At 42.3% G+C, this 12,547-nt stretch overlaps 1 protein-coding gene and 1 long non-coding RNA gene across 4 annotated transcripts in view; one reads left to right on the top strand and one right to left on the bottom strand.

Moving 5' to 3' along the window:
* The window catches only part of KIRREL3 (kirre like nephrin family adhesion molecule 3), a 741,064-nt gene that overhangs the window by 413,168 nt on the left and 315,349 nt on the right, over positions 1-12,547 (top strand). For all 3 annotated transcript variants that reach the window (XM_083480504.1, XM_083480502.1, XM_083480503.1), the window contains one exon: positions 3,465-3,542. In XM_083480504.1, the coding sequence (XP_083336630.1) occupies positions 3,465-3,542 (78 nt within the window). The remainder of the gene's footprint in view (positions 1-3,464; positions 3,543-12,547) is intronic.
* On the bottom strand, positions 4,508-6,813 carry LOC310695840. Its single transcript, XR_014520273.1, has 2 exons — positions 6,667-6,813; positions 4,508-4,708 (listed from the first exon to the last, which is right to left on the bottom strand). It is a non-coding gene; the product is annotated as an uncharacterized lncRNA (long non-coding RNA).

Below are 12,547 nucleotides of genomic sequence, written 5' to 3'. Positions count from 1 at the left end.
CTGCCACCGCTGTACACTGTATAGATATTATGTATGATTTGATGTCAATAAATAAAATATATCCCACTGCATCTGAGGGTAACAGACTAGCTTAGGGGTGTAAGGTAGGCTGCATGGAATACTGCTTTGTTTTTTCCCTGCCACCCGAAGCAGCTGCCCCATTCTGCTTAACAGTAGGGTTGGCCCTCCAATAAGTAGAATCTGTTTCTATGGCTTAGACCTTGCAGAGGTTTTCACTTTACATATGCCTTTATTGATGGGCCCTCATTCTAGATTCATCCACTAGCCGCATCAATCAACAGCAATAAACAGGACCCCATCCATGCAAAAGAGATGGGTAATTATGTAATTACATTTCACAATTAGCAGGAAAGGTGGAAAGCGGGAAGGGAAGCTGATTTGTTTGGCTCTGTTGTTGAAGCCACTGTTTATTGTGGCTGATAAGTTTAGTTAATTTGGTGCTTTTAATTACATTTTGATACCTTGGCAGTTCATTAGAGGCTTGATAAGGATCAATGATACCTTTGGTTTCATATCAGCAAAGGCATGAATAACAGCTTGTTTACTTCTCCAGTTTTATACAGATAAGACAAGTGATCCTGAAATGAGGAAGCTACTGCAGCCTTATTGATGGGCCTCTGCCTGCTTGGACTTGTTTAAAAGGGAGGAAAAAATGATTAATTCTGAACCTGGGGGCAGCCGTGTACAAATGGCAGTCCCAAAGGTCCATTTTATGGTGGTTTCCTTAAGCTGAACACAACAGGACTGAAAATGGCTTTTGGCCTATGTAAAGATGTTTCATGAACTTTTCATGAAACAAATTTACAATAGGAGCCTGCTATCTAAATGGTGAGGCTATTCAGGATACGGGAACTAGGATTGTTAGATGCCATAAACCAGGGATTGGGAACCTGTAGTCTCCCAGATGCTGGTCAGCTCCATCTCCCATCAACCCCAGCCAGCAGTGCCAATGCTAGTCAGTCACAACTGGAGTCAGAGCCAAACAACATCTGCAGGGCCACACATCCCACATTCCTGTTTTAGCTGCAGTGGCTCCCATATGGCCCACTATGACCTGTGCTCATCTCTCCAAGAAAATTGTATCACTAAAAGTGACCACCTTTCACAGTGAATCACTTTTTATGTTGCAAATTTTGGAGGCAGCATTGACAAATAATACTGCCTTCATGTTGGCTTGGCTGTGGCAGCATCCTCACCATTTAAAAAAATAGTGTTTTGTGAAACACAGACCTGTTTCAAACACTGTTTATAATTGGCTTGATCAGCAGTTTTCTCACTGATTTGGAATGGTGATATGACAGCAAGTATTGGGGGAGGTCAAACATGATAGAAGATCCTTCAACCAGATTTTCTTTTTCATTTTAGCTGAGGCTGGTCACCAGTCTTATGCCTTTGGGAACCATTTGAGATACCAGAGTTACCTGTGCTAGATTGTGGAAAATGACATTCATCATATTTCAGTTGCTGCAATTTTCCCCCTCTGCTCCTCCATTCTGCAGCGATGGCAAACGTATGGCCCCCTAGAAGTCATTGGACTCCAACTCTCATCATCCCTGACTATTGGCTATTCAGACTGGGACTGATAGGAGTATGAATCCAACAACACCTGTAAGGCCAGAAGTTCCCATTCATCTCACATGGGCTAGAAAGAAAAGTTTCTTCCATGAACACATGTCTTTCTCATGCCCTTAACTACAGCTCGTTCTCTCTCCATCTGAAATTTGTAGTGGAAAGGTTGCTTTGGGCCCTGTTATTGGCATCGATTCCTGCTTGCCCTGAGACCCAGTAATTCTCTGTTTGCAAATGAAGTAGTAGATATAAAAAAGGACCACAGGCACACTAAACAAACATCAAAAGAACTTTGATCAGCAAGGCCGCACAAAATGAGAGAGACCCAGGCGTATATGTCTGGGCCACAGGCAAGGCAGAGCGCGCTGCCTTAATTCTTTCTGCTGTGCCATGAGGTGGTTTTGTTTGAAGAATCTGCAAGGTGTTTTTACGCACCGCAAGATATATATACACATACAGATGCATGGTGAAGGTGGCAAACACACAGAGACGGCCGTCTCCCTTTTTTTGGAAAAACCCATGCTTAGATCCATTTCTCTGCCTTTTTGCTGATAGCCAGGCAGCTCCTGTAAGAAAGCAAGAGATCAAAGACATGTACTTCCTCAGGCCTTGGCGTTCAGCCACTTTACAGGCCAGCTGTTTTGCTTTGAAAGGGCATGGAGCCTGAAGACAGATTTATCTCTCCTTCAAGGTCCCATGTTCTATTTTATCACACGGCCTGCTAAGTGAACGGGATTAGAGAGCTCTCATTACTTGCATGTGTTGAAGAGCAGAGATTTATTGAGCCTCCTCCTGAACATAAACAGAGCGTCTGAAGCAAACACTCAGGGAAGGAGTTTCCATTGGGGAGTGGAAGTTAGCTGGGCACTGGGGGGGGGGGGGGACGGGGCCTGGATTTGTTCGTTAAAAATCCATACGCAATTCAGGTGGGAGGAATGGAAGAGTTGGTGCTGGGATTTAGTACAGTCACCCAGTTCCTGTGATTGGTTTTTGCATCACAGCCCAGATATATCTTTGAATATACCAGGGATAGGGAAGCAGCAATACGGTAGGCATAGAATGAAAGCACAGAAATGAATTGGTGCCTGAATTATAGTGATTTTGGTCACATCTGATTGCAAAGTGCCCATGGAATTTTTGTTTATATCTTTACATGCTACCTGTATGCATGTGTTTATAGATAGACAAGACAGATATGGATACTGAATATATACCCCATGTTTTCAATATAGGTGGCAGCTAATGAAACAGAAAACATTGTCTGTTTGCTTGTTTTATTGGGAAGCACTTCTAAACCACTTAATGGTTTGTTTGTTTTAATAAAAAAACTGCAAGAGATATAGAAAACAAACAATAAAGCAGTATAATAAAATCAGTAAGCCAAAATAAATAAATAAATAAGCACATAAAAACAGGAACAGGTAAAAGCAAGATGTCAGAAAGAATAGGGTCTGATCTTATAGGGAAATTCTTGGTGAAACAATAATAATGGAATGCCTTTGGATCCAGTAGATTTGTTACTGGTGCTGCTCCTGCACCACTGCTGTTAACTTCCTGCTTCAGGGCCTTATGACCACAGCTGCTGACACTTTAGGGAGTGCCTTGCCATTCTTTCGGCAGGTGCAGCTGTGCAGGGGCCTCCACAGCAGAAAAGCACATCTCCTTCCCCTGTTGGTAGAGGGAAACCTTGGCATCTAGCAAGGCTACTCTATAACCTAAGTGTAAGAAATAAAAACTTTATTTTAATAGTTTCCTTCCAACCAGGGTCTCTACTCTGATCCAGACTTTTTTCTTTTTGTTTTGTTTTTTGCAAATGCCTCCCATTTTTAGTCAACAGTTTTGCTGATCACCATCTACTTTGCTGTCTTTTGCAGAACTTGGTCTCCCAAAGAGAGGATGCTGTCTGGTCTTTGGGTTCATGTTCAAGGATAAGTACCGGCGAATGACTGAAGGTTAGTGCAATGTCTTGGCCTCTGTTATTTTCACTTGCTCTGCCCACTCTCCTCCCCATGCCCTCAACCCACTTCCATCTGTTTTGTTAACTTGGGTCACATTTGAACAGTAGAGGCAAGTTCTTTACTCAATTCTGGGTGTGCTCATGCAAGTCTGTTCTGAGTAAACTGCAGTAAGGGAGCAGGGCCAACCTAAGACATTTTGGCACCAGAGGCGCATCGCAAAATGGTGCCACTCCTCCCCACCATGAAGGAAGATCAGGAACAAGCAGGGAAGAAAGCCCAACATTGGGATCTGCTACCCCTGTGGATTCTGCTGCCTGAGGCTGTTGCCTCACCTTGCCTCATGGGTGGGCTGGTCCTGTGAGAGAGAGTACCCTCCCATAGACTTCCTGTCCCAACACTTCCTGCTTCCTTTGTAGATCCTGATCCAGCAGGGCTTTTCTTACGCTCTTATGAGCCACTGCACTTAGATCAGCAGTGGAAAGCCTTAGGTCTGGGGCCAAATGTCACCCTCCGGGCCTCTCTACATGATTCTTAGGATTCTTCCCAGACCACAGCTCTCACCAACCCTGCTTCATACCCTCTGAGTGTTTTTGCCTGTCTGAAATGTGTCATTGAACTCTGGTGACGCCTCTGGCTTGCCTAGATGGAAGATATGTGTGTGTGTGTGTGTAGAAACTAGACTTCTGGTTTCTCCACCTACTTTTGCATTTGGCCCCACATGCAGGCCTCATGAGGTTGCCCAGATGGAACTGTGGCCTTCTGCTGCTGCTGCTCCACCTCGCCATTGCTGCTTCCTTGCTCACCCACCTCTCCCTGTGGTCAAAGAGTTAGTGAGCAACTGTTGGCGATGTTCCTATTATGTATATCTCAAGTCTTATATTTGGTTGGAAGATTAAGGCCTTTGGGTTATAGCTGCTGGCTGGAACTTGGAAGCTAGGATGGTAATTTCACTCGGTACCTGAGGGTTCTTCAGCTTTATTGCAGAAAATATCTGTCAAAAGCCTTTTCTAAATGCAGATGGAGGCTTCAGCTTGCAAAATCTGTGCTTAGCTGTAGCTCTAGAACAGAGAAGCAACATTACATCATGGCTTTAAAGCTGCCCAAACAGGCATCCCTCTCAGGGATGTTGATGGTTCCATGGGGCCCACGTGAGCTCTTTCCTACAAAATGCAAACGTATATTACTGTTAATTCCCTCTACCAGCCAAGCATCTTATAAGCAACCATTGATTAACTGTTTCAATAGATGTGTGTAATTGTGAACAGAAATCATTAAACCATTAAAAACACTTGCAAGTAAACTCAGTTAGCATCTCAGCAGCCTATAGCTTTGACACTTGCTGTTTTGATGCAACAGATGGCGTCTCTAACACTGCCATATTTAATGTCATTGGTGTCAAAAGTGGAAACAGGCAGAGATGATCTTCAAATTGCTTATCCTTGACCACAGAAGTTGATAGTACGTCTTCCTTTCTGACTATAATTACATTCCAAGTTGCTGGTTCCACAGAAGGGTCTGGTACAAACCAGGGAAAATGGTTGCATCTATGTGATCCCCTCCCTCTAGGTAGTTTATGAAAAGTCCCTTCAAGCTAAGGGCATTCATCTTTCCTTCTCTTCAACAATGATATTATCTTTGATCTGCCAGATCCTGGCTCAAGCCATAACACTCATTGGGTGACTTTGGGCAAGTCACTGTCTCACAGCCTAGCCCAGCCTTTCTCAACCTTTGGTCCCTAGAGCTTGTTGGACTACAACTCCCATCATTCCTAGCCGGCATGACCCACTGGTCAGGGATGATTGGAATTGTAGTTAAAGAACATCTGGGGACCCAAGGTTAAGAAAGGCTGGCCAAACCTAAGAAAGAGGGTGGTTGTTCTGAGGAAGAAAGTAGGGCAAAAGGGCAACATGTACATGGTGTTCTGCAAACCTTATAAAATTATGTAGTTAGAGTTTATAAAACAAAGCAGTTGTGGCAAGTGTAGGGGGCCCATGGTCCTCCAGATGTTGTTAGACTTCAGCTGTCATTGCCTTTGGCTATGTTGGCAGGGACTAAGAGAAGTTGGAGCCCAACAACATCTGGGCTGGCAAGGTTTTCTGACCCTTGAGCCTGTAGCAAGGGAGAAGAATAGTAGCTTATCAACAGTTCTACAACCCTTACCCAGTAAGAGCTTATGATACTATATTCAACCAACCACATTTCACAATGTAATCACAAGAGGAATAGGTATGAAACCTTGTAATTACATGGTTCAGAATACAAATTTGCCTAACTTAAAAGTTGTAATATTGGAATGCAACGCAAATATAACTGTATTTCCTTGTGTTCTTTAGCCGTTCATGAGGCTTTGCATATATGCAGAGAAAGAGAGAGAGTTTTGATTTAATTTGCATTTAGCAAATTCTGGAAGGAGAGTTCTTTTATTTCACTTTCTGCCTCATCATATAGTGAAAGGGCCAAGAAAATATAGGCTAGGGAGATGGCTAACAAGGAATGAACAAGAAAGCTTTCACAAAAGCCAATGTCTGCCTGGGTTGGGCGTAGTGCTCAATCAGATAAGGATAGAGAACACAAGCTCTCTATACCTTCCTGTGGGAATGTTAAGGAAGGTGGGAGAGGATATATTGTTTTGATATTATCTCTCCTCACCCGTGCTAGTGAGTAAACAGTGGAGCATGTTCCCTTTGCAACTTATTAGAAGCAAGTTGATGATTCGTTAGAATCCGTTAATTAAGCAATCCAGTCTGACTTGTCCAGTATGGATTATTCCTGATAAGTTTCCCCTTTTATTTCCTTCTTAAAATAATAATAACTCAACACAGTCTTCTGTAAAAGTAAGAATAAGGTTTTACAGAATAAGGTTTATTATTATTATTACAGTAGTACCTCGGGTTACATACACTTCAGGTTACATACGTTTCAGGTTACAGACTCTGCTAACCCAGAAATAGTGCTTCAGGTTAAGAACTTTGTTTCAGGATGAGAACCGAAATCATGCTCCAGTGGTGCGGCGGCAGCAGGAGGCCCCATTAGCTAAAGTGGTGCTTCAGGTTAAGAACAGTTTCAGGTTAAGAACGGAACAAATTAAGTACTTAACCCGAGGTACCACTGTACTCACATTCAGTTCACAGCAGCAATCTGAAGGCAGGCTTTAGCTTGCGGTTACAGTGAAAAGAAGTCTGGGCTACATCTCAGACTTTCTGCTTGTGGGCTCTGTCCTATGTGAAGCTTGAGCCGTGCGCTGGCTAAGAACCAAGAGATTGAGAGTGAAAGTCCAAGAGTAAAGAGTAAGAGTCCAAGAGAGAGATGGTTGTGGGGCCAGAGCTTTTATCTGGTCAGCTAGGGTCACCCCCATCTACCTTGTCACACGCAGGGGGAGGAAGCTCCAGAGCAGGTATGACAGGAAGTCCTCCCTGTCTGGAGCCACATTGTCCTGTGTGTCCATTCTAGGCAACAGGAAAATATTGTACTTGACTGCTCTAGTAATAATACATTCCACACTTCCTAATACTCTGAAGGTTTCTAAGCTTTCTCTACAGTTCTCTACCCTGTGCCATGAAAAAGTCTGCTTTGGTGGTGTTTGCTCAGAATTACTGTCTGAATAGCAATTTACGCTGAGGACTCAGATTTAAAATATAGTACAAAGAAACTTGTGAATCAATTTAGAACTTATTGTGGAATAAAATAATTTTATTTCATTTTTGTGTCCAAGGTGTTTGTAATTATCAAGACATTTTTGAATTAAACCAGGGGCAGTTTGTACTTTGCTTATAGAAACAGGTGCACTAGTTGGGGGGGGGGATTGCATTTCCCAGCAATATGATGTTGTGATTTGAGTGTTGGAAGGAATGACAACAAAGAGGTTCCCACAACAGAAATTATTACTTAAGGGAAGAGGTCCGGTTCTTTCATAATGAACAAGTAACAACTGTGTGTTTGCTGCATGAAAGGAATAACTTGGAAAGGCCCAACGAACAGCTGACAAAATGCCTTGGATGATTGGGGCTAATCAGTTCCTTGAAACAGAGTTACTTGGGCTTGGGGGGGGGAAATAAAACAGAAGAAGCAAGTTGGAGCAGACAATATGCTAATTAGATTACCGATTCAAGCTAGAAGGCTCTCCAGAGACATAGCATATATATATAATCACATTTGGGAACATAAATATAATAGTGATGTGCAATTTCACACATTCAACAGCAATGATCATATATGCTAATTCAACCCTAAAAATCTGAGGTATGTGTATTATTAGGCATGCAGAAAACTCATCCAATGATCAGTACACAAGGGGGGTGGGGAGAGAAAGAAGTTTCAGCAGTTATTGACGGTTTTTTCAGTAGCCACATTCACACCACACATTTAAAACACTATGATACCACTTTAAACGGTCATGGTCTGGATCTACACTGATCTGAAAAATCCTGTAAAAAAAAGAAAAAGAAAAAGCTCCCACTGCAATTTCCCATTGGTGACAGATCACTGCTCTACATCGCCCTCTGGTGTCATAATTTCTATAACGCTTTTTGGTTTCCTCCAAAGAAGTCTATAGGTTGTTTAACTTAGTTAGGAGGCCACTATTCCCCTCCCAGAGCTTCAATTCTCAATTCCCTGTGAAGAGGGATTGGCCATTAAACCACTCTGAATGTGTAGCATGGATGTGGTCTCTGTCTGGCCCACTTCAGACAAAGCAGTAGGATTTTGGAACAGCAAGCTCAAGGAGGAGAACATGCTGAGGCTAGTGCCTATTTAATTAAGAATTTATTTTCCTGCAGCATAACCTGGAAGTGAAGCCTTAATCATGAATACCTCCTGAGACCACATGCAGACTGCACCAACCCTTCCAGACAGTTTGGGGCATTTCCCAGGATTTTTATTTTTTTAAAATGCTGACCTACACATATTAAACATATCCCATGCCTTCTTCTATCATTATAGGTTGCATTTCTTCAGAAGAATGGCAGCCATTTTGTTTGTGAGGCCATCGTGAGTCATGCCAAATGTGTTCTCCCTGAGGAGATTTTCCATTAGCACTGTGTATTTTTCCCAAATGTTATTCAGGCTTCACATAAAGCCTCTGTCAACATTCAAAACACCTGCTTGTAAAGGAATAGCACAGTAAGAAGCTGGTGAACTTTAAATTCCTGTGCCTATTCTAAAGCGTTTGCTCTTTGTTTTCAAAGACCCACAAATTCATGGCATTGCCTTTAAAATGTAATACTGAAGGTCTCTCATTAGTTAGTATCAGTCTCCGTTTCAAATTTGCTGACAAAGTCTCAAAAAAAATCAGTCAGCTTCCTGACGATTTCTGTAATCACCAGTGATTTGTTGCTCAGAATTTACTGGACATTGCCTGTATTTGGCTCTCGTAAACAGCATTTCGACAAAAATCGCTGAAATGTCCGGGAAAATATGGACGTACGGCAGCCCATGTCAGGCGTGTACATTTTGGCAAATTTCAAATGAAAGAAAAAAGAAAAAGAAAAGCTCAAATACTCAACAACTTTTGTGTCCGGATGTTCACTTATTGAAATATGGCAACCCTAATAGTAAGAGACAAAATACACGCGTGAGTTGGTTTCTTTAGTACAAGGGTCAAGAAACTCTTTTCGTTTTGTTAAATTACCACTAAATTTGCTTTTTAATAAATGGGGGCATGAGCTCGTTCTTGGTAGAACCTCCTATGCAAGAAACCCCAGTGAAATGGGTAGAATTTTTGCCCCTGACTCAGAGGTTACCCACTTCTGTTTCACTGCTAGCACTTTCCTGGAGCAGCTCGGACATGTAAAAAAGTAGACATGCCCAACTGTGCATTAAATTATTGCAATATCAAATCAAGCTAAGGGCAATATCACCCTTCCCTGCTTGCTCTTACCACTTAGAAGAGAAATCTTCTGCATATTCTGTCCAAGCTCTTCCTAAGTTCCAAGGTGTGACAAGATCCCAGGGGTTCCAGGTGCTCAGCCAGGGATTGTGTTTCCTTTGGAAAATTAGGCACCACAGAGGCTAGAGTGTCTTTATGATAAATGGTTTATTTACACATCAACCTGAGCCTGCTTAGGAAGGGGCTCACAGCAGCAGCACCCCAAAAATGCAGCAGCAACAATAAGCCCAAGCACCATCCTTTCTCTGCAGCCTAACCTGCACTGCAGGGCACAGTCCAGTTTAATGGTTGCTTTCTCTTCTTCCTGGTTACATCACTCCCAACCCTACCACACCATAGCTTCTTAGCTTTCCTTCTCTACCTCAGGGAGAGGCCTTCCATTTGCATTCTCATGCCTATGTAATTTGATCCTGTGTTGTGTTAACACCTAATCTTTTGATGCTCTGAACTCCCTAATTGCCGATCCCTATGGGCAGTCACCTCACAAACAAGTCTGTGTGACCTCATTAACACTTGTTGATTTGGCTAAGATTAAAATATCCAATACACAGCCCAGGTAATGTGCCTAGGTTAATCAACTCTCCACATAGGCTGATTCCAGGGGATTAACAGTGGCTACCCCACATCTTAAATACACATGAATCTGGCTATTACCGATCCTAATGTACCAGTTCTGATTAAATCCCAACATTTATTAAACCCAAGCATTTAACACCCACAGATCTATAACAATATACTGAGTGGTATAATATTAGTGAGACTTCATACCCCTTTCATAGCATTTATATTGCTCTTTTCATTTCAAAAATGTTGTGGTTGTTGCCATATGATTAATGGGGGATTGCTGGGTAATGTAGATGTATTGTTCCAGTAAAGGAGTTGCTTTTCTGATTTTCCTTGTGGCCCGATTAAAGATTGACATTATTTCTTTGTGTCTGGATCACAAGGTAGCTCAGGGGTACTAGATACAAGGAGGAAATTAAACTGGTGACAGTTGTAGTCTGAACAGAAGTGCGATGGAGCTGTTGGGTAATGATAGCCTTGATGTAAAGAAGCGTTATACTTAATCCTCCACCATCTGTCTTCATTCTACTAATAACCCACTCAATCAGACACTGCAGACTGTTTGTTAACATTCAGAAACAAATACATAATCACTAGGAACGTGCCATTTCTCCAGCTGGAGAACGATCCTGATAAAGTCAGAACTTCTCCATGGGCAAATATGCAAATATGACTTTACCTGAGGATAAAGTCTAAGGCCACATTTAGTGGCCTACCAAGCCAAACCATGGCCCACAGTATGGTGGCTCACAAGGGGTTGCATCAACCTCTTACGTTTGCTACCTGGTGATAAAAACAGGGATTTTCAAAGGCTTGGCAGATGTGTTAAAGCAGGTGAGTCGCAAGAAGGCATAGGCATCGGCATTAAACCAACTGCATGAAGCAGTTCATGTTAACTTCAAACTTGCTAATTTTTCCTAATATACCTATTTCAGTACAGTGGTACCTCGGGTTAAGTACTTAGTTCATTCCGGAGGTCTGTTCTTAACCTGAAACTATACTTAACCTGAAGCACCACTTTAGCTAATGGGGCCTCCAGCTGCCGCCGCACCGCCGGAGCACGATTTCTGTTCTCATCCTGAAGCAAAGTTCTTAACCCGAGGTACTATTTCTGGGTTAGCGGAGTCTGCAACCTGAAGCGTATGTAACCTGAGGCATATGTAACCTGAGGTACCACTGTGTGCAACTTTGCCTACTATGCATGTTTTTGCAAAGCAGTTAATATTACACATTTTGTATGTTATTATTGTATTTCTATACCACTCTTCATCTGAAGATCACAGGACGGTTTGTGTGTTTTTGCAAAGCAGTTAACATTGCACATTTTGCATGCTATTATTATTATTATTTCTATACCACCTTTCATCTGAAGATCACAAGGTAGTTTGCGTTTGCACTAATATATGCATTTATACGCACGTTTTACTCTAGTATGTTTATTTTGTACACGTTCCTTGGCTGGAAGACTGCATTGCAAACTTTGGATAATGTCCAGTTTGCATAATGTGCAAATTAGGTAGGTTTGCCTTTAAATGCAAATAGAGTCGAATTTCTCCCCAATCTCCAGGAAGGATTGCACTTGGAAACACTGCCATAGGGAGGGCAAAATCACACATCCCTAGGAGTCGGTGCTGACCTTCCTGACTTAAGAACAGCTTGGTGGTTTCTTGGCAGAGCTTAAAGTTAAGAGCAAATTTTAATTTAGCAAAACTTTTAGATAAATAAGTTTGAAATAGATTAGACACATCCCTCCATAGCTGCTCCATGGAGCAATGTGATGCGATGGAAATCATCAAATAATGAGAGGGCGTTGCTGTTTCATATTGGCTTAGGATGCCACTATACCTGTCAACCGTAAGTCCAGCCATCAAGCAGCTGCCTGTCAGCCCAACCATACCCTTCTCCCACAGAACTAGGACTCTGACATGTTCTTTACTTCTGTGCAAGCACTGCAGTCAGATGAGGTCTCACTTCCTATTTTACTCACGCTCTCCTGCATCTGACTTCTTGCCAGATCTGTAGCGACTGGTTAGCAATCGGCAGTGCAGCAATTATAGCATTTTTTTGGCAGTGACTCATAAAATGACTAACAAGCACTATTAAGCACAAGGAGGTGTCAGCCTACTCCTCTGCCACCTGTTCAGCAAGCCGGTGGCTGATAGTTGGTACTCAGGTCCTCTTTCCCATATGCAAAAGACCAAGAGCACAGGCGAGCCACTATTCCCTTCTTAATTATTATTCGTTTCTCATTCGCCTACTTTGCTAATATATTCTACAGGTGTGCATTTATGCTTAAAAACATCAGAAATAGACCTTGTAAGTCAGAGGGAATATTTATTCATGGTAGTTCCATGTAGATGATATGTGGGTGTAAGATGCATAACTGGTTGTCATTATCTTTTGCGCATTCTTTTGCATTGTCTGTATGCGTTATGCACATGGAACATCCACAGGAGCAAGCCTCAGCACACATACCTTTCCATCTCTATAACCTTTAATCTAAACAGGTATGTACACAAGTAATGCCTACCAAACCGACCCCACTTTTCAT

The sequence above is a fragment of the Podarcis liolepis genome, assembly GCF_965112155.1.
Source record: "Podarcis liolepis genome assembly, chromosome: 16".
Taxonomy (NCBI): domain Eukaryota; kingdom Metazoa; phylum Chordata; class Lepidosauria; order Squamata; family Lacertidae; genus Podarcis; species Podarcis liolepis.
The sequence above is the reverse complement of the archived record's forward strand: the minus strand, read 5'-3'. Positions and strand labels throughout refer to the sequence as shown.